Raw genomic sequence first — 23128 nt, forward strand, 5'->3', positions numbered from 1 at the left:
GGAAACAGATGGGCTGCAGAAGGACTTAGACAGATGAGGAGAATGGGCAAGAAAGTAGCAAAATGAAATATAATGTTGGAAAATACATGGTCATGCACTTTGATAGAAGAAATAAATGTGCTGACTATTTCCAAAATGGAGAGAAATCCAAAAATCTGAGATGCAAAGGGACTTGGGAGTCCTTGTGCAGAACACCCTAAGTTTAACTTGCAGGTTACGTCGGTGGTGAGGAAGGCAAATGCAATGATGGCATTCATTTCAAGGAGTCTAGAATACAAGAGCAGGGATGTTTGTGATACCGAGGCTTTATAAGGCACTGGTGAGGCCTCACCTTGAGTATTGTGAACAGTTTTGGGCTCCTCATCTAAGAAAAGATGTGCTGGCATTGGAGAAGGTTCAGAGGAAGTTCACAAGGATGATTCCGGGAATGAAAGGGTTATCGTACAAGAAATGTTTGATAGCTCTGATAGCTCTGGGTCTGTACTCGCTGGAATTGAGAAGGATGAGGGGGATCTCATTGCAACCTTTTAAATGTTGAAAGGCCTAGACAGAGTAGATGTGGAAAGGATGTTTCCCATGGTGGGCAAGTCAGGATAGAGGGGTGTCATTTTAAACAGAGGGGCGGAGAGATCTCTTTTGCAAGAGGGTGGTGAATTTATGGAATTTATTACCACAGGCAGCTGTAGAGACCAGGTTGTTGAGTGTATTTAAGGCAGAGCTTGGTATGTTCCTGATTGGATATAGCATCAAAGGTTACAGGGAGAAGGCCAGGAAGGGGGTTGAGAAGGGCAAAAAAAGGATCAGCCATAATTGAATGGTGGAGCAGACTTGATGGGCCAAATGGTCTAATTCTACTCCTATGTCTTATCATCTTTTCTTTGGAGGGAAGTATGTTGAGTAGTGATACAGGATCTTGACTGGTTAAGATGGAATGGATAGAGGGAAGCTGTGCTGATATTGGAGAGGGTTCAAAAGCATTCACAAAAATCATTTCAGGATTGAAAAGCTTATTATATGAAGAGTGTTCGATGACTCTGGGCCTGTACTCACTGGAATTCAGACGAATGTGGCATGATCTCATTGAAACCTATTGAATGTCGAAAAGCCTCGACATAGTGAATGTGGAGAGGATGTTTCCAATGATGTGGGAGTCTAAGACCAGAAGATGCAACCTCAAAATAGAAGAACCGCCATTTAAAACAGAGGCAAAGAGGAATTTCTTTAGCCAGTGAGTGGTGAATCAATGGAATTCCTTGCCACAGGCAGCTGTGGAGTCCAAGTCATTGGGTATATTTAAGGCAGACATTGATAGATAGATTCTTGATTAGTCAGGGCATGAAGGGATATGAGGAGAAGGCAAGAGATTGGGGCTGGGAAGGAAATGGATCACCCATGATGGGCCAAATAGCCTAAATCTGCTCTTATTTCTAATGGTCTAATAGTTCAAGAATGGTTCAAAGACAGATCTAAAATTGGCAAAACCTACAATGGGGATAAGAGAAAGAACTAACTTACTTAGACGTTGGTTTGGATTTTGGAAATCATTGCTGGTCAGAATCCAAAAACGTATTCTATTGAGAGTTGAATCTGCACTTGAGAGAGAATATTTAGCAGGGCTATGAGAAAGATCAAGAAGAATTCGATTGGATGGTATTGCTTTTAGGAGCTATTATGAATAATTGTGTCATGTCAATATTATCATATCTATCATTCTATAATATAATATCAAATAGACAAAAGCAAGATAAAGTAGATGGCATGAGGAGAATCAGGTGCTTTAAGATATTTGTCTGTTTTGCTTCATATTGATGACACAGTTAGTGGAAGAAGGCATGCTTGGTTTCCTTAACTGAGGCATTGAGTAGAAGAGTTGGAACATCATGTTGCAGTTATACAAAACATTGGTGAGGTTACACTTGGAGTATTGTGCACAGCGCTCATCAGCACACCACACAAAGAATGTGGTAGCATTAGAGAGAGTACAGAAGAAATTAGGCAGAATGTTAAATGTAATGAAGCATTTTAGTTGCAAGGAGAGTTTAGATCAACTGGATTTGTTCTCACCGGAGTGCGTGAGGTTGAGGAGTGACCTTATAGGAAGATTGGAAGTTAGAGTGGATAGTGAGAGCTGTGTTCTGGGGCAGGGAGTCTAAAACTAGGGGGAATAGGATTAAGCTGATGGTACAGAAATTTAATGGAGAACTGAGGGGCAGGTTTTTTCCACACCGAGGGTGATTGTTGTACAATGAGCTACCAGCAGGGAGTAGAGCATAAACATTGTATGGAGAAATCATTCTATGTTTTACAATAGTGATGATTCATTATTTAATTTACCAGACAAGGAATCAAGATGCCCAATTAAACAACTTTCACCTTCCCATATGGACAATTCTCGATTAATTCTACCAGCACTCCCAACTCGGAATCAACCCAAGAGCAATCAAGTTGGAGTTGTATCTCAGTGTTGTCAGCCAAAACATGGGGCAAACATTTCCACTTGTGAAGGAGCTTAGAACTCTGGGCCATAAATATGAGATCCAAAATAAAGGTTTTCACAAACCTCTCAATCCAAAGAATAGCAATAGCGGGCTGTCTTCCTGTGACAGGATAGGCTGAGAGGAATATGAGATGTGTCACCCCAGTACGTAGAGTCTGTTGATTGGAGGGAGAAAGTTCACTTGGAGCAAGGTCACCAGGAATGACCAGCTGGGTCAAACATTTCCATGGACTACCAAGACCTGAGCATGGCCAGCACTTGTTACTCAACCCTAACTGCCCTTGGACTGACAGGCTAGCTAGTCTATTCCACACTGATGACTGCAGTATCACATGGGCTAGACGGGGCGAAGATCAGAATCACTGACACTCTCATGAAATCTGATGTTCTGTGGCAACTAAACAGTGCAGGATATAAAAATTATTACAAATTACAAATATATAGATAGTGCAGAGAATGAATAACAAGGTAGTGCTCATGATTTTATGAACCGTTAAAAGAAGATATTGGTGAATAACTGTGGGTGTACCCTGGTCATGTTACTAATGTCTCAATCTTCTTATAATTCTAGACTGAGTTGAATTTAAATTCCACAGCTGAAATGGTGGGGTGTGAACACAGGCAGGTCTCTGGATTCTTAAATTAGGCATCTTGATTCCTAGTCTAATAAATTAACCAATGAATCACCATTTTTGTAAAACACAGAACGATTTCCTCATACAATGCTGCTACCATATGGCATATGTGTTGACATTTGTGTGCAAGATAAAACAGAGCATAAGAGATTGAAGAGTTAACCCAGAAACACACAGACTTCATCTGGTTTACCCATGATTCTCTGTGGCAGCCACATTATTAATTCATAGATTTATTGATTTTTCTCTCTCGTATTCAACCCTGCTGATTTGGTTAACTTGACAGCTCTGAGCAGCAGAGATTCACCATGCTTGCCAGTAAAAATTAACGCACCAGTAAAGGTCTCCACAGTGTGTGACCCCAGCTCATATGCCCCTGGAACTCACGGAACTACACCAGCAACAGGCTGCCTAAAGTAATCCGGCAAGAGTCATTGGTTTTTTAGGTGACATCCTCCCCCTCTTGCCCACACGCTCTCACCTGCTTGAGGATATTGACCAAGGGCACAGTATCCAAGAAGAAAATACAAAGGCAGAAGTAACAAACCCCATGCTCTTTTACTGAAAGAACGTTTGTTTCCAAGAGTAAGCATGCTTTGTTGAAATTATACTGCTCCCTGGGGGAACTCATCTGGGATACAAGTCCATATTTGGACTGCCTATCTAAGGAAGGATATACTTGTGAGAGATTTGATGTGAATTATGGCAGCTACCATATGGGAAGGTGAAGGTTGTTTAATTGGGCATCTTGATTCCTAGTCTGGTAAATTAACTAATGAATCATCACTATTGTAAAACATAGAATGATTTCTCCATAGAATATTCCTAATATATGGCGTACATGTAGACATTTGAGTGCAAGATAAAACAGAGTATAAGTGATTAAAGAGCTAAACCCAGAAATACAAAGGTTTCATCTTGTTTACCCATGATTCTCTGTGGCAGCCACACTATTACTTCATACATTTATTGCGATAATGTTACAATTAGCCATGGGGGATTTCAATAGGCACATAGATCGAGAAAATTAGGTTGGTGCTGGATCCCGAGAGGAGAAACTTCTCAAATGCCTACAAGATGGCTTTTCAGGTCAACTCATGGTTGAGACCACTAGGGGGTTGGGTGTTGTGCAATGAAATGGAATTCATTAGTGAGCTTCAGGTAAAAGAACATTTAGGGGAAAGTGATCGTAATATGATCAAATTCACCCTGAAATTTGAGAAGAAGGTAAAGTCAGATGTTTCAGTATTACAGTGGAGTAAAGGAAATTAAAGAGGTATGAGAGAGGAGTTGTTCCAAAGAGGAAGTAATCTAAAGGCAAAAGTACACAACCATGGTTAACAAGAGAAGTCAAAGACAACATAAAAGTCAAAGAGAGGGTATATAATCGAGAAGAAATTAGTGGGAAGTTAAAGGATTGGGAACCTTTCAAAAACCAACAGAAGGCAACGAAAAATGTCATTAAGAGGAAAAAGATGGAATTCAAAAGTAAGCTAGTCAATAATATTAAAGAGGGTACCAAAAGTTTTTCTCAGATACACAAAGTGTAAAAGAGAGTTGAGAGTGAATATTGAACTGCTGGAAAATTATGCTGGAGAGGTAGTAATGGGTGCAAGGAAATGCTGGATGAATTGAATAAGTGCTTTGCATCAGTCTTCACTGTGGAAGACACTAGCGGTGTGGTAGAAGTTTCAGAATGTCAAGGGTCAAAAGTGTGTGAAGTTGCCATTACTAGGGAGAAGGTTCTTGGGAAGCTGATGGGTCCGAAGGTAGATTAGTCACCTGAAACAGATGGTGAACTCCTCAGGATTATGAAAGAGTTGACATAAGAGATTGAGGAGACATTAGTAATGATCTTTCAAGAATCACTAGATTCTGGAATGGTTCTGGAAGACTGGAAAATTGCAAATGTTACACCACTCTTCAAGAAAGGAGAGAGGCAGGAGAAAGGAAATTATAGGTCATTTACTCTGACCTCAGGTGTTGGGAAACTGTTGGAGTCAATTGTTAAGGATGTGGCCTTGGGGTATTTGGAAGCACATGATAAAATAAGCTGTACTCAGCATGGTTTCCTTAAGGAAAAATCTTACCTGACAAGTGTGTTGGAATTCTTTGAAGAAATAACAAGCTGGACAAACAAAGGAGAATTGCTGGATCTTGTGTAGTTAGATTTTCAGAAGGCCTTTGACCAGCTGTCACACATGAGGCTATTAAACAAGTTAAAAGCCCATGGTATTACAGGAAAGATACTAGCATGCATGAAGCAATGGCTGATTGGCAGGACGCAAAGAGTGGAAATAAAGGGAGCCTTTCCTGGTTGGCTGCTGGAGACTAGTGGTGTTCCACAGTGGTGCATGTTGGGACCACTCTATTCATGTTATATGCCAATGACTTGGATGACAGAATTGATGGCTTTGTTGCAAAGTATGTGGATGATATGAAGGTAGGTGGAGAGCACCATGTAGTTTTGAGGAAGTAGAGAGGCTACAGAAGAACTTAGGCAGATTAGGAGAATGGGCAAAGAAATGGCAGATGGAATATAGTGTCGGGATGTTTATGGTCATACACTTCAGGAGAAGAAATGAAAGAGTAGACTGTTTTCTAAATGGAGTGAAAATTCAAACATCTGAGGCACAAAGGGACTTGGGAGTTCTTGTACAGGATTCCCTAAAAGTTCATTTGCAGGTCAAGTCTGTGATAAGGAAGCCAAATGCAATGTTAGCATTCATTTCAAGAGGACTAGAATATAAAGCACTGATGAGGCTTCACTTGGAGTATTGTGAACAGATTTGAGCCCCTTATCAAAGAAAGAATATTCTGAAACTGGAGAAGGTTCAAAGGAGTCTCACGAAATTGATTCCAGGATTGAATGGCTTGTCATATGAAGAGTGTTTGATGGCTCTGGGTCTGTATTCACTGGAATTCAGAAGAGTGATGGGTGGCCTAATTGAAACCTATCAAAGGTTGAAAGGCCTTGACAGAGTGGATGTAGAGAGGCTATTTCCTATGATGGGAGAGTCTGGGACCAGAGGATACAGCCCAGAATAGAGGGGAGTCCTTTTAGAACAGCAATAAGGAGAAATTTCTTTAGCCAGAGAGTGGTGAAACTATGGAATTTATTGCCACAGGTGGCTGTGGAGGCCATGCCTTTATGTATATTTAAGGCAGAGTTTGACAGATTCTTGATTAGTCAAGGCAGAATCAGAATCAAGTTTATTATCACTGACATGTGTCGTGAAATTTGTTAATTTAGTAGAGGCAGTACAATGCAATACATGATCATATATAAATAAATCAATCAATTACAGTAAGTATATAAATGTAAATTGAATAGATTAAAATAGTGAAAAAACAGTAATAATACATATTACAAAAGTGAGGTAGTGTTCATTGGTTCACTACCAAGGAGGGAAATGAGGAGATTGGGGCTGAGAGGAAAATTAGATCAGCCATGATGAAACGGTGGAGCAGACTTGACGGGCCAAATGGCCTAATTCTGCTCCTATATCTTATGGTCTTATGGTTATGAAAAAAACAATGGAGTTGTGGAATAGTCTAGTCTAGCGCAACCGACTGCAAAATCCAGAAGTCTAACATGTAGAGCGTACTTCCTCTACTCGAGCTGTTTGAAATGAAATGTAAAAAAGAGAGAAAATTCATTCATCTGACATCTCTGAGATAATACTCAAATATGACAATGAAGTCTTCTTTATTAAAGGTTTACCGAACTCCTGTGGAATGCATATGGTATTATACCACCTTCAAACTGCTTATTCGATACTCTCAACTATATCTCCGGCACCCACCAAATATTTTGCTTCCTTGTGAAACTATTTATGGCCAACCATAATCTTGTTCATTTAGCGCTTAAAGTTGTGAATTATTTGAAGCATGCTGCGTTTTAGAATTAAACACTTATGCAACTAACAATTGATAAGTATGAAATCCTATTTTCTGTATTCATGGATCCACTGACCTGAATTCAAATTTGACCTCCAGTATTGCTTGTGTGATTTTTGCTCATTCTCCCTTTGACTGGATGGGTTTCCTGTGTGCTCCAATTTCCTCTCACGTCCCAAGGACATAATGCTTGGCAGATTAATTGGTTACTATAAATTACCCCCCACAGAAGGTGGGTGTTACGACAATCAGGCGAAGGTGATGATAAAGAGAAAACTGAAGAAAAATTGGTAAAGGAAATAGTGAGGCAATGAACTGATAGGGGTTGCTAGGAGAATGTCATTGACTAGATTGGTCAAATTGCCTTGTTCCATTTCATGAGAAAACGTGAAAGATGACAGAATCTGTAGGCAGATGCCTACTTAAAGATTCCTCAATTAAAAAAATGTTTAGCAGAAGTGTTTAATTCCAGGTATTCCAGTCTCTACGAGCTGCTTCTGTTCAAGAATTCCAATGATTTGTTATCTTCTGTGTGAAGATATGTCCCCCCAACTCAGTACTAAATAGTCAAATGCTATTTTGGGGCCACTCAGCCAGGAGACACTGATCACTGCATCTGTTCATTCATTCCTCCCCACTAATACCCCCCAGGCACTTATATCTGCAAGCCGCCTAAGTGCTACATTTACCCATACACCTCCTCCCTCACTTCCATTCAGGGCCCCAAACAATCCTTCCATGTGAGGCATCATTTCACCTGTGAATCTGCTGGGGTCATCTATTGTGCCCGGTGTTCCTGATGTGGTCTTCTCTAGACTGGTGAGACCGAGACCCGTTGCAAATTGGGGGACTGCTTCGTCAAACACCTTCATACCTTCCGCCACAAGTAGGACTTCCCAGGGCCTGACCTGCTGAGTTCCTCCAGCATTTTGTGTGTGCTGCTCAGGATTCCAGCATCTGCAGACTTTCTCATGTTTATGATCTGTCCAGTCAAGCCAGACAAAAATTTTGCATTTTCAGTGAGAACGCTTCCTATTCTTCTAAACTCAAGAGAATTAAGATCCACTCTGCTTTAGCACAATGCCTTACAGCAGTCAGCTGTAAGATCAGGGTTCAATTCCCGCCGCTATCAGTAAGGAATTTGTATATTCTCCCTGTGACCATGAGGGTTTCCATAAGACCATAAGACAAAGGAGCAGAAGTTGGCCATTCAGCCCATCGAGTCTGCTCTGCCATTTTATCATGAGCTTTCCTTTGGGTGCTCTAGTTTTCTCCCACATTACAAAGATGTATGGTTAGGGTTAGCAAGCTGTGGGTATGTTATGTTGGCACCAGAAACACAGTGATAGTTGCGGGCTGCCCACCACAATCCTCACTGATTTACAATCTGATGAAAAAGCTAAACTTTCTTTTGTTCTTTATCTCCCTTTGTGCAAAAGAGCTGTCATTCTAGGAACTTACAGAATATTCCCTCTGACTGGGTAGATGACAGGCCCGGTATAGAACACTCCAACCATGGTCTTAACAGGCCACATTTAACCACAATAAGATATCTTTACTTTCATACTCAGATCCTCTTGCAATAAAAGGCCAATATAATATTTGCTTTCATATTTTGTGGAATTGACAGTCCCATGGGAAGATGGTGTCCAAGAAGCTTATGAGAGGAAAAAGACCAAGTACTCTGAACTGGCAACTGAAGCTGCCCAGAATGGCTGGAAGACCAAGATTTTCCCTGTGGAAGTGGGATGCAGGGGATTTGTTGTTACGTCTACGACCAGTCTATTGAAGAAAATGGGGGTGAGGGGTCACTCCCTCCAACAAGCAATCAAGTCCTTGTCAAATGCAGCAGAAGAAAGCAGCAATTGGATTTGGATTAAAAGGAAAGACAACAACTGGGCTGCAAGATGAAGACAGGAGGGTATGGAACTGAGGGGGGTGTATCTGGGACGCCAGGTAGCACAGTTGAGCCCTCTGGAGATGTTGTGGGCTTATCAACGAAACGTCAAAGAAGGAGGGTGCCCACCTGATGACCCCGATGACGTACCTACCCTCTCTCCTTGTCACCACTCCGAGTCCACTGCCAACATCAAGAGTGCCGACTTACCATAGGGATTGAAACATCAAGTCCTAGTAGCTCTACCGTCTTCCTTCTTGCTAATTGTAACTGCAGATTAACATTCTGTGATTGTGTTCAGGAAAATATAGGCCCCTCTGAGCAGCAACACCTTCCAATCTCTCACCATTTAAAACAATACTTCAATGTTCTGTCTTTCTGTCTGACCGCAAAACAACTTACCGTGTTTTGTGCCAAGCCCTCACTCATTCACTCAGCTCATCAATATCTCCCTGAGTCCTCTCTGCTTCCTCCTGCAAATGATGCTGGCACCCAGGTTTGGTATCATCATATTCAGAGGGGGCATTTTGCATCATAGTTTATTTATTTAGAGATACAACACGGTAACAGGCCCTTCTGGCCCAAGAAGCCTGTGCCACCCAATTACACCCACGTAACCAATTCAGACCATAAGACAGAGGAGCAGAGTTAGGCCATTCAACCCATCAAGTCCGCCCCGCCATTTCATCATGGCTGATCCTGGATCTCATTCAACCCCATACACATGCCCTCTCACCATATCCCTTGATGCCCCAGTGAATCAGGAATCTATGAACTTCCGCTTTAAATAAACCTACGTACTTGGCCTCCACTGCAGTCTGTGGCAGAGCATTCCACAGATTCACCACTCCTTAGCTAAAAAAATCCTCCTTACTTCTATTCGGAAAAGTTGCCCCTCAATTTTGAGGCTGTGCCTTCTAGTTCTGGAGAGCCCCACCAGAAGAAATATCATCTCCACACCCACTTTATCTAATCCTTTCAACATTTGGTAGGGTTAATGAGATCCCTTCTAAATTCCAGTGAGTACAGGCCCAGAGTTGCCAAACACTCCTCATATGTTAACCCCTTCATTCCTGGAATCATCCTCATGAACCTCCCCTGGTCTCTCTCCAATGACAACACATCCTTTCTGAGATTTGGGCCCCAAAACTGTTGACAATACTCCAAGTGCAGCCTGTCTAGCATTCTATAAAGCTTCAGCATGATATTTGAACCTTCTCCCCATTTAGATAATTGTCTGTACTATTGCTCCTTTCACCAAAATGCATTATCGTACATTTCCCAGCACTATATTCCATATGTCAATTTTTTGTCCGTTCTTCCAATTTGTCTAAGTGCTGCTGCAATCGCATTGCTCCCTCAGCACTACCTACCCCTCCACCTATCTTCGTATCATCAGCAAGCTTTACCACAAAATCATCAATTACACTATCTAATCTAAAATCATTGACAAACAATGTGAAAAAGTAGTGGTCCCAATACTAACACCTGAGGAATGCTACTAGTCACTGGCAGCCAACAAGAAAAGATCCCCTTTATCCCCACTCGCTGCCTCCTGCCTGTCGGCCATTCCTCTATCCATGCCAGTATCTTTCCTGTAACACCACAGGATTTTATCTTGTTAAACAGCCTCATGTGAGACACCTTATAAAATGTTTTCTGAAAATTTAAGTAAAGGACGTCCACTACTTCTTCTTTGTCCACATTCCTTATTACTTCCTTGAAGAATTCTAACAGATTTTTCAGGCAAGATTTTCCTTTACAGAAACCATACTGATTTTGACTTATTTTATCGATAATCTCTAAGTACCCCAAAACCTCATTCTTAATCATGGACTCCAACACTTTCCCAACCACTGAAGTGAGGCTAATTGCCCTATAATTTCCTCTCTATTGTCCTCCTCCCATCTTAAAGAGTGGTATGACATTTGCAATTTCCCAGTCCGCCAGGACTATGCCAGAATAAAATGATTCTTGAAAAATCATAACCAATGCATCCGTCATCTCTTCAGCAACCTCTTTCAAGACTCTGGGATGTAATGCATCTGGTCCAGGTGACTTGCAGTATGAATTCAATCATATTATGATCACTGCCTCCTAAGGGTTCCTTTACATTAAGCTGAATAATAAGATCTGGGTTATTATACAACATCCAATCTAAGATAGTTTTTCCCCTAGTAGGCTCGAGCGCAAGCAGCTCTAAAAAGCTATCTTGTAGGCATTCAACAAATCCCCCCTCTTGAGATTTGGCACCAAACTCATTTTTCCAATCCCCTTGCATATTGAAGTTCCCCATTACAATCGTGACATTACCCTTATTACATGCCTTTTCCAGCTCCCTTTGCAATTTCAAGCCCAAATCTTGGCTACTATTTGGAAGCCTATGTATGATTCCCATAATGGACTTGTTTTACCCTTGCAATTTCTTAACTCCACCCACAAAGATTCAACATTCTCTGTCCCTATGTCACCTCTTTCTAAAGATGTAGTTCCACCTCTTACTAATCTCTTCCTGTCTGCTCTTTCAATACAAAGTATCTCCTTTGATTTTAAACTCTCAACTATGACCTTCTTTCTGCCACGACTCTGTGATGCCCACAACGTCATACCAACCAATCTCTAATTGCCACCACGAGTTCATCCACCTTATCCCAAATGCTACATGCATTCAAATACAGCATCTTCAGTCGTGCATTCTTCGCCTTATGAATTTTGCCTCTGTGGTACAATCAAACTCTTTGCTCTGTCTGCATTTGTACCCAACCACTGGCTTGTCCTTCCTTACATTCATATTACATATTACATCATCTACTTGTAAACCAGTTGGCTCATCCTCAGCTCTATCATCCACCTCCATATTAGTTTAAGCCTCTCCCTACAGCGCTAGCAAACTTTCCGGCCTAACCCAAACATCTTTGGAATGTGGGAGGAAACTGGAGCATCCCGGGAAAGGCCACAGGGAGAATGTAGAAACTTCTTACAGACAGCAGCAGAATTCAATCTGGGTCACTGGCACTGTAATAATGTTTTGCTAACTGCAATGCTACTATCACACGCAATATATTGGGTTTCAATAGTACTCATCGTTTTTGCAAATATCCTCAGAACGCTGATTCTGCTGGTGCATAGCTAGGTGTCTTCATTACTACCACCTTGTCTTTAGTTGTTCAGGTCTGCTCCGCACGGCCGTGAGTTAGCAGGCACAAAATTCCAAAGGATCTACAGTGTGTCATGTTCTCCTAACTTAGTATGCAACCACTCACGACTGACAAAAAAATCTAATTTGTTTTCTGACCATTGTAAATTTAAAGAAATATTCATACTGACAGTCCGCTGAGGACAACCAATTTTGAAATCCAATATGAAATAAGATTCATGGAGAGGCTCTGTTAACATTGTATTGATTGCTCTCTGTAATTCAGCCGCTGTGGACCTGAAACTCATTCAAAATAATACACATGCTTTTAGCCAGGTAATGACACTGATCAGAGGGAGCAGAGAATGAACCAATATCAATGATGTAAATATAGGAATGTAGTTTAGTGGTTAGTACAGCACTATTACTAAGCCAGTGACCCAGGTTCAATTCCACTGTTTTTTTTGTTGAATCACTGCAGAATAGACCCTTCTGGCCATTCTCTCCCTCAATGTCGCAAAAACAAAGGAACTAGTTGTGGATTACAGGAGGAATGGAGACGGGCTAACCCCTATTGACAACAATGGATCTGTGGTCGAGAGGGTGAACAGCTTCAAGTTCCTCAGCATTAACATCACTGAGGATCTCACGTGGTCTGTACATACCCGCTGTGTGGTGAAAAAGGCACAACAGCTCCTCTTTCACCTCAGATGGTTGAAGTAGTTTGGTGTGGGCCCCCAAGTCCTACGAACTTTCTCCAGGGGCACGATTGAGAGCATCCTGACTGGCTGCATCACTGCCTGGTATGCGAATGGTACTTCCCTCAATATCATAACTCTGCAGAGAGTGGTGTGGACAGCCCAGCACATCTGTAGATGTGAACTTCCCACTATACGGGACTTTTACAAGGACAAGTGTGTAAAAAGGGCCCAAAGGATCATTTGAGACCCGAGTCACCCCAACCACAATCTATTCCATCTGCTACCATCCGGGAAATAGTACCGTAGTATGAAAGCCAGGACCAACAGGCTCTGGGACAGCTTCTTCCACCAGGCTTTCAGACTGATTAATCCATATTGACACAACTATATTTCTATGTAATATTGATTATACTGTTGTCAATATTTATTGTAAATTTCTATAATTATACATTGCACATTTGAACGGAGACGTAACATAAAGATTTTTACTCATGTATATGAAGGATGTAAGTAATAAAGTCAATTTAATTTAATTCGAACCACACCACTCAGCAACCCACCTAATAACACTAGCCTAATCACAGGACAATTTACAATGACCAATTAACCTGCTAACCAGTACGTCTTTGACTGTGGGAGGAAACTGGAGTCACTGGGAGAACGCATAAACTCCTTACAGACAGTGGTGGGAAATGAACCTGGGTCACTAGTACTGTAAAGCGTTGTGCGAGCCACTACGCAACCATCACACTGTCTGCAGGGAGTTTGTACGTTCTCCTCATGACCATGTGGGTTTCCTCTGTGTGCTCTGGTTTCCTCCCACATTCCAAAGACATATGGGTTAGTAGGTTGATTGGTCACATGGGTGTAATTGGGTGGCTCACGCTCGTTGGGCTGAAAGTGCCTGTTACTGTGAGGATCTCTGAATGAAAAGATGAGGATTTACCTAAAATCAGTGCAATTAAAAGGGAAGAAGGAGAGTGCTTTCTCTTCTTTTATTTGCAGCTCCTGGCTGTCCCAGCAGTTGAGGATATTTTGAAAGGCTGACTGGTAAGCTCTTTTACATGCTGTATATACAAAGGAAGCCGAGAGAAACTGTTAAGGATAGAGTTGGTGACATCTGACAGTGATATACTCCCAAGCCACTACAGGAAGGCCTAAGCTCGGTAAAATGGTTGGCACCTGACCACCCTCTAAAATAGATGAGCAGGTTCCAGGCAATGATTGATGGGCAATAATTCTGGGCTTGCCTAGAATGTCCATAGTCTGGGATGTAGAAGAAAGATCCCTGGGATCGGGAGAGGTCAATTTGTTGTCAGAAATCACCAGTTGGATCACTGCTTCAAATCAACGTACCCAACCCCAACATCCAAATAAAGATTTCCATAAGACCATAGTACAAGGAGCAGAATTGGGACTTTTAGCCCATCAACTCTGCTCTGTCATTTCATTATGGCTGATCCATTTCCCTCTCAGCCCTATTCTCATATTCTCATGCCTTTTCCCTGTAATCTTTCATATCTTGCTTAATCAAGAGCCTATCAGTCTCCACCTTAAATACACCCAGTGATCTGCCCTTCACAGCCATCTCTGGCAATGAATTCCACCACCCCTGGCTAAAGAAATTCTTCCTCATCTCTGTTCCAAATGGATATCCCTCTGAGGCTTTGCCTTCTGGTCCGATACTCCCCCCACAATAGAAAACATCCTCTGCACATCCACTCTATCGAGGCCTTTCAACTTCTGATAGATTTCAAAAGAGATTCCCCCCATTCTTCTAAATTCCAGTGAGTACAGGCCCAGACCATCAAGTGCTCCCTGTACGATAAGACTTCCATTCCCAAAAGGATAATATGAAAAATCCTAATATTCTGGAGATAACGAAGACACATTTAATATAAAAATTATTGTTCTCTGCAGAGAAGGATGGGAACATAAATCCCAAAATTGAATACACTTTCTCAGAATGCCCTATGCCTGTCAACAGAGTGAAGACTGTTTTGTGAAGACAATGCAGCTTTTGAAGACATAGTCTGCTTTCTGAGCTTATCATTGTTGCATCCTGACTGTGTTCACTGATCATTATTGTGCGTTATCTGATTGAGCATGTTGCTTGAGCTCTGAAAGAATGTCTAGGACTCAACAGAGAGGTTGGAGGTGTAAACATCTGAGAATTTAATACCTTGAAGCCATATTCTGATACAGCATAGATTAGATTAGATTAGATTCAACTTTATTGTCATTGTGCTCAGTACAGATATAAAGCCAATGAAATGCAGTTAGCATCTAACCAGAAATGCAAAGAATAGTGTTATTTACAAAATAACTGCGAATAAAAAGTAAGTGCTACAGCCCACAAATATAAAAGTACCGAGACAGTACAATATGGGTGCAATCTACTTAGCGTTGTGATGTGAGGTTCAGCAAGGTCACAGCCTCAGGGAAGAAGTTCTTCCTGTGCCTGCTGGTGTGGGAGTGGAGGCTCCTGTAGCACCTACCAGATGATAGGAGTGTAAATCATCATTCAAAACAGTGGGCCTATGTTGGCATTAGCAGACATCCCACCCTGCAAAAACTCATTTCAGGGAGGTAGTGCCATCAATTTGCTGGAGACTTCCGGGAGAGGTGTGATGTCTGCAGTAGAGTAGCTCCTTAGCAGCTGGCTAGCTAGTTTAAATAACGTTAGCTATGCTAATGAACGAATGACACCTGTTAAACTCACCTCAACATATCTTTTACATTTTAATCCACCATGGGCAATAGAAAAGTCACTGTGCAAACAGTGCAGCGAGCAACACTGTCATTATTTTGACCCCTATTAGGCAGGGGTACACTTTAGTGTAGTCTGGGGTGACGTACGTTTTATATTTTTTTTGGAAAACTCTACCATGGTGCGCTCTCGCTTGTGCTCTCTCTCTCTCTCGTGGTCGCTCTCGCGCTCTCTCTTGCTTTCTCTCGCTCGCTTTCAAAAAAATTGAGTTCCGTGATATTGTATATGATTTGCGGGCATCAGGGAGCCACTATTAATATGCGGGAGACTCCTGGAACTTCTGGGATAGGTGGGATATCTGCATTAGTCTAGTACATCCAATTCTCAACTCCCTGTCTGTAACCCTCCAGATGACTTTCCATTCAGAGTCCATCCAAGTCCCCTTTGAAAACCTGACTGACTCTCTTTCCAGCATTTTTACAGACAGTGAGTTCGTCGAATCTTACAGTGAAAACAATTTATTCCTCACATCTATGTGTCTTGTGCTGCTCACTTCATATCTGTAGTTCCTTGCCCATGAACTGTCCACCAAAAGGAATTCATCAACACCTTGTTCCTTCTGTCAAGACTCTTCACATTCTTCATTGCTTAGGAGGACAGGCACAGGTTCTCCTGTACAACTTCATGGCCGAATCCTTACTCTTGGAAACATTGCAGGAAATCTCGTTTGTGCTCTATCTAGCAGCTTTACATCCTTCCTGTAGTCTAGTGACCAGAATTGGATGCATTGCTCAACTTTTAGTTTAAACAATGCTTTAGGAAAGTTCAACCTACCTCCTTGTTTTTGCATGCCTTGCCTTTGTTGCTACGGCAATCAAGATGCATTATGGCTCCAAATAATTATCCTCTACTTGTAGCCTGCATGCCTTCATTCACCTCATCACTCAGCTGACTTTGCATCACACAAAAATGGGCTGCTTTGCAATAACTCAAAACCTCTGAGCTGGAGAAGGGAGGGAGGAGTTAAGGTGAGCCTTCACTTCTCAACTTTGTCAATAATATTGCCAGTGTTTGATCTCACAAGTTCAAACTGGAAGTTATGGCAATATCTACAACTGAAGAGTAAACCACATTTTGTTGAAAAAGTCCTTTGAATATTTTTATAATGCACATTTTAACAGTCCTTAAGGCATACTCTCTTTAAAGATGCCAATAATCCTAAATTTATAGCTTTCATTTATTAAGAACATTAACATAACCTTCAGCCCATTAGCTAATTGAATAAAATGCATCAAAAACAATAGTAATAATTGAACAATTAGCAATCATTCTTACTTGTGTCTAACCATTCACAACATATGCCAGATGCTCCACTGACCTTTGGCATTTAAAGCCCTTAAAGACTTGGCTTGACACATGCCTGTTTAAAATATTTCCTCAAGGGGCTTTAATGTTGGTCATATTTATAAGCGTTCAACCAAAGGCAAGAGATTATAACCTCCATTAAATCAAACTCAATTTGTTTGCCGACCGCAGTACCACTGGACCTCAGCTATAATAAATATCTGCAGATCAATAAAAGGGATTATGTCATCAGGAATAATTCTGCAAAACGGAATTAGAAGTCTTTTCTTCCCCTCCCTCCCCTGTACAAAGGGTCAGTTTCCCCAATACACTAAGCATTGACAGAGGAACTGATGGAAAATAGAAAGGAGCTTTTATTGACTGGTCTATATATTGTTGGGCCTGCAATATTGGAAAATTTTAAATGAATCTGGCTTTGAAAGGCTGAATTGCTGGGATCAATACAGTGGAATTCCTCGTTAGAATGTGCTCCTTTTTTTCCCTGATTACTATTGTTTAAACACCAAACTAATTCTGGCTCATCAAAGGCAAGGCAAGGCACTCCTGGATGGATGTGTTTGTACTCCTAATGTGCTCCTGATAAATGTCCCCTAAGAATGGGAGAGAGACTCCGGTGATCCCCTCAGCCATTCTTACCCTGATCACAAAAGAGGAGGAGGATTTTTGGAATTGTATTTGATTTATTGTTGTCACATGTACGGTGAACAATTGTCTTGTACAAATCAAATCATTGCACAACGCATTGAGGTAAAAAATGACAACAGAATACGGTGTAACAGCTGCGGGGATGTGCAGTGTGCAGGTAAACAAGGTGCTGGATCATAACAAGGTAGACTGTAAAGTTAAGAGTCCATCCTGTGGTACCAGCGGACCATCATAACGACAGGGTAGAAATTGTCCTTAGGCCTGGTAGTACTTGCTTCAGGCTTTTTAATCTTCTACCCATTGGGAGGGGGAAGAAAGGAGAATGTCCAGGGTAGGAGGGTCTTTGATTAGTGTGCTACCTTCCTGAGGCAGCAAGAATTAGAGACTAGATTTCCCAGTGGCTTTGAAGTTCTTTTTTCTCTCAGTTTTCTGAACAAATTCTAGGATTCATATCTTCTGCATTGTTTCATCATGCAATCAAGACCCATTGATTGAGGAGGTTAGCAACTACATTTCTGCTGCTAGGATGAGCATTGCATATGTTCACTCACAGGCTGTGTTCTTTGTTGGAAAGCAGATTGGGACAATCATTTGAGACTGAAAGGGTTAAGCAGGCCGTCACATACTGCCGGGTTTAAAATGAGTGCCCAGCATTCACCAGGCCTGCACACAGCAAAGCCAAGAGAAAGCTTTTGATTGCGGATACAAAACGTGCAGGAACCTCGAATACATGTACGTTTGTACAAACTTTGTAATAATGCGAGAAGACTCCACTCCTGAAAAAAATCATGAAACAAAACCGTATTCTCTAGTTCCTCCACCAAATGAAAGCCATTCAGCCAGGGCTCTCGGAAGTAGGTACTGGCACATATATTGAACTTATGAACACATACAGAGTTTTAGTATTTGACAATGCTATCCAGCAATTGGTTGAAACAAATTCTCCCTTCTTACCATAAACGTATATGTCAGTGTAGGCGAACTATGATATTTAACCAAATAAAAATATGCACTTTCAAATGTAACCTGCTAATTCATTCCATCATTAATGCAGAACAGCCGGAGGAACGTTATACTAGTGCTTTAGTTTAAAAATGCCACGAAAGTGTTGCACCTCTTCCCATTGTTTCAGGTGTTTAGATACATGATTATGGCTGTCTATCACTCCCGCAATCCCAGGCTCATAAATTCTGAATCAGCAAGGAATTGGAAGCAAATAGCATGCGTTATGAGCAAATTAGTGTGTGAAACATATCAATCCTTCAACCATTCCAACTGTTCAACCCCAGCCACACATTAACATTAACCATCAAGATGACTGAGAGGCAGTATTAGTTCAAAGATAAAACACAGACCCACACCAAACACAGGGCAAAATGCCACTGACTGCAGCACACAGACATTCACCAAAGGATTTGTGATATTCATTGCACAACATTACAACACAAAACCTTTAGTGTTATTTATCACTAGGACAAAAATTGTCAATAACATTCTCCAAGAAATAGAATGTGCAATACTTAACTAGTTTTCTTAATTTCATGAATTAATGCTTACTTAACTCTTGAAAGATTATGGAAAATTGAAAATGTCAGAGAGGGAAAACAACATCTCTTAAACTTCAACCCAAATCCAATTAATTAAATGTCGTTCATTCCCCTGGGAAGACATCTGCAGCATTTGCCATAATCAAAGAATATCTTTTAACTATTATTTACCTTACAGAATGTTGTAAAGGAAATAAATGTGACCTTACCTGAGACAAGTGAGACTGTGTCTTTCTCCCATGACACTACAGTGATATAAGTCTCCACAGAGGAGGGGATAATGCACTTGAAGACTGCTATGTTCCCTCGCATGGCTTTCTGGTCCTCCACACGGACCGTATAGGGCTCTCTTAAGACTAAGAACAAAAAGCAGGCTTGAGTTGGTGTTGTCAAGCAGTTTAATAAATGACAGCAACTTTCTGTTACATTAAAGTATTCCAAGCAATAACTGAGTCTGAGCAAATTAAGGGAATAGGTGATATAAAGCTTGGTCATAGAGGCAAGTCTTGAAGAAATATAAATTGAGTTAGAATGATAGTGTAGCTTAAGGATGCAATTCCAGAGCTTAAATTGAGTAAAGGCACTGAACTGGAACTTCCTTCTTAAGTATTACTAGATCTACTATATCTGTACTGTATACTTCCTCGACTCACATGATTCTTACACATTCTATACGATGTACTCCAATGAAGTCAATACAACTGAACTTTAAACACATGCTAGTATTTCTGCACATTTTATTCCATAGCTGTTCTTTATTCTTATCATTGTTGAATGTTGCTTTTTGTTGCATATCACGGCAACATACCACAGCAAATTTCTAATACATGTAAATATATGTATTTGGTGAATGAAGTTAATCCTTTCTACTTTTAGAATTTGGGGCATCACGGTAGCCTAAGCTGTTAGCACGACATTCTCTCCGTTTCCTCCGGGTGCTCTGGTTTCCTCCCACAGTCCAAAGACGCACCAGTTAGGGTTAATTGGTCATTGTAAATTGTCCTGCGATTAGGCTAAGGTTAAATGGGAGGAATCCTGGGCAGCGTGAAGCATTGGGACTGATGGGACTGTTCTGCAATGTATCTCTAAATAAATAAATAAATGGAACTGGACATAACGTACACACGTTATTAAGCTGTGCATTAAGACCATGTGACTAAGCAGAAACATCAACTGTCCATTTTCCTCCATAGACGCTGCCTGCCCTGCTGAGTTCCTCCAGCATTTTGTGTGTTGCTCCCACTGGATTTCCTCTTGGTTTTCCAGGGGATCTTTCACTGTGAAACCGAAATACTGGTGGTACTGTAATTTAGTGAATTGCCCCTTCATCGGTGATTAGACTTGGCAAAGCGAGTGAACAAAAAAAGGAAGAACTCAATGGGCTAAGTAGCATCTGTGGAAGAACCAGGAGTGGGTCAATGGAAGTGAACATCTCCTCACTGCAAGGAGAAAGAAACAAAATGCTGGAAATACACAGGAAGTTGTAAAAGATCCAAAACAAGGAAAGATGATTAACTGCTTTAAGAGATTCCGTAAAATGCAATTACATAGGAACAGCAGCTAAGTTGTTAGAAGATGAATGAGTGTAGTTCCAATTCTAATACTATTAACTGCTCTAAAAGAAGACTTCAAGGTCACAAAAAAATGAATGGTAAATGCCTCATTCATAATGCTCAGTTCTCAAGCACATTTTAGAAAAGAGTCCCTCCTAGAATCTTAATCACTGAAGAACCTGTGATGAACTTCCAGTATTTCTGACTTTTCCCCCAGATTTTTATTAGTCAGAGTGGTTCATGACATGACAAATCAGCAGAATTAGGCCATTTTGTCCATTGACACTGCTCTGCCATTTCATCATGACTGATCCATTTTCGCTCTCAACCCAATTCTCCCTGTAACCTTTCAATGTCCTGACCAATCAAGAGCCTATCAACTTCCATCTTAAATACACCCAATAACCTGGCCTCCACAGCCGGCTGTGGTGACGAATTCCACAGATTCACTAACCTCTGGCTAGGAAAATTTCTCTTCATCTTCATTCTAAATGGCCACCCCCCTCTTCTGAGGCTGTACATTTAGGTGCTAAGCTCCCTCACTGTTGGAAACATCGTCTTTACATAGACCTTTCAAAATGTGATAGGTTTCAATGACAGCTCTCTCATTCTTCTAAACTCCAGCAAGTACAGGTCCAAAGCCATCAAACACTCCTCATACAATAACCCTTTCATTCACAGAATCATTCTTAAGAACGTCCTCTGAACCCTCTCCAGTGCCAGCACCACCTTTCTTAGAGAAGGGGCCTAAAACTACTAACAATACTCCAAGTGAGGCCTCACCAGTGACTTATCAAGCCACAGCATTATATCCTTGCATTTATATTCTAGTCCTCTTGAAATGAAAGCTAACATTGAATTTGCCTTCTTCACCACCTCTGCAACCTGCAAGTTGACCTTTAAGGAATCCTGCATCCTAAAGTTGACCTTTAGGGACCTTTGCACCTCAGATTTTTTAATTTACTCCCCATTCAGAAAATAGTCTACCCTTTTATTCCTTCTACCGAAGTGCATGACCATGCACTTCCCAACACTGTATTCCATCTACCACTTCTTTGCCATTCTCCTAATCTGCCCAGGTCCTTCTGCAATCTCCCTGCTTCCTTAACACTACCTGCTTCTCAACCTGTCTTTGTATCATCTGCAAATGGTTACAAAATCATCAATTCTGTCATCCAAAACATTGACATATAATGCAAAAAGAAGCAGTCCCAACACTAGTGCTGCAGAACACCACTAGTCAACAAGAGTCAACCAGTAAAGACTCCCTTTTTTCACACTCATTGCCTTCTGCTAACCAATCAATCCTCTATCCATGCCAGCATCTTTCCTGCAATATCACTGGCTCTTATCTTGTTAAACAGCCTCATGTATGGCACCTTGTCAAAGGCCTTCTGAAAATCTAAGTAAAAACATCCACCAATTCTGCTTTGTCTATCCTGCTTATTATTTCCTCAATGAGTTCCTGTCATTTGCCTGTCCTTCCTGACAGTCTCACTACACACTGCATCTGCTCGTATACTAACTGCCCGATTCTCAACCCTATCATCCCAGTTCCCTTTCGTGCCCCCCCGACTAAATTAATTTAAACCCCTCCCAACAGCTTGAAAAAAAATCAGCCCACAAAGATATTGGTCCCCCCGCCTCAGGTTCAGGTGTAACCCATCCCTTTCATACAGGTCATACCTTCCCCAGGAAAGATCCCAATGATCCAGGTGGACGCGATCCAGAACATCCTTGACCCTGGCACATGGGAGGCAACATACCATCTGGGTGTCTCTTTCACATCCACAGAATCTTGTTTCTACTCCTCTAACTATGGAATCCCCCTATCACTACTGCAGTCCTCTTCTCCCCTCCTTCCGTTCCGAGCCACAGAGCCAGGCTCAGCGTCAAAGACCAAGTCACTGCAGCACCCTCTGGTAGGTCATTTCCCTTGACTGTGTCCAAAGCGATATACTTATTATAGTGGGGGACGGTCACAGGGGTACCCTGCACTGGCTGCCCATTTCCTTCCTTCTCCTGACAGTCACCCATTTTCCTGCCTCCTACAACTTAGGGTTTAAGTTCCTTTTAAGCTTTTCTTTTTCTTCCCCCCAATTACAAAAGAGTAGGTTTCTTTTATAGAATGATATTTGTAAATAGTTTTTTTTAAACAATGTAATGATTGCACAGTCATAAAATGCAGGAACTCTTCCATAGATGCTGCCTGGTTGTTGAGCTTCCCCAGCATTTTGTGCCTGTTGCATCTGCAGATTTTCTCATGTTTGTATTTCATTGTCATGGCAGGATTTGAACTCTCACGGCAGTTCTAGACATACCAGATTCTGAGATGGATCCATAAGGTAGATGCAAAGAGCTATTTCCTCAAGATGGATGTGGGGTTGACCAGAGCAGCGAGGCATCATTAGGGGTTAGGCATTTTGAACTGAAAGAAAGGGAACATCTCCCTCCTTAAAGTGATGACGTCAGCCTCATGGGCCTGAGGATGTTTAACAATTAAGAGTATTCCAAGCCAAGGTCAACCTAGCAGAAAGGGGAG

General features: G+C 41.4%; 1 protein-coding gene across 2 annotated transcripts in view; it reads right to left on the minus strand.

Annotated features, from left to right (window-relative positions):
- The window catches only part of LOC134347866 (cell adhesion molecule DSCAM-like), an 804792-nt gene that overhangs the window by 641123 nt on the left and 140541 nt on the right, over nucleotides 1–23128 (minus strand). For both annotated transcript variants that reach the window (XM_063050412.1, XM_063050413.1), the window contains one exon: nucleotides 19243–19389. In XM_063050412.1, the coding sequence (XP_062906482.1) occupies nucleotides 19243–19389 (147 nt within the window). The remainder of the gene's footprint in view (nucleotides 1–19242; nucleotides 19390–23128) is intronic.

Source organism: Mobula hypostoma, chromosome 6, assembly GCF_963921235.1.
Source record: "Mobula hypostoma chromosome 6, sMobHyp1.1, whole genome shotgun sequence".
Lineage (NCBI taxonomy): Eukaryota > Metazoa > Chordata > Chondrichthyes > Myliobatiformes > Myliobatidae > Mobula > Mobula hypostoma.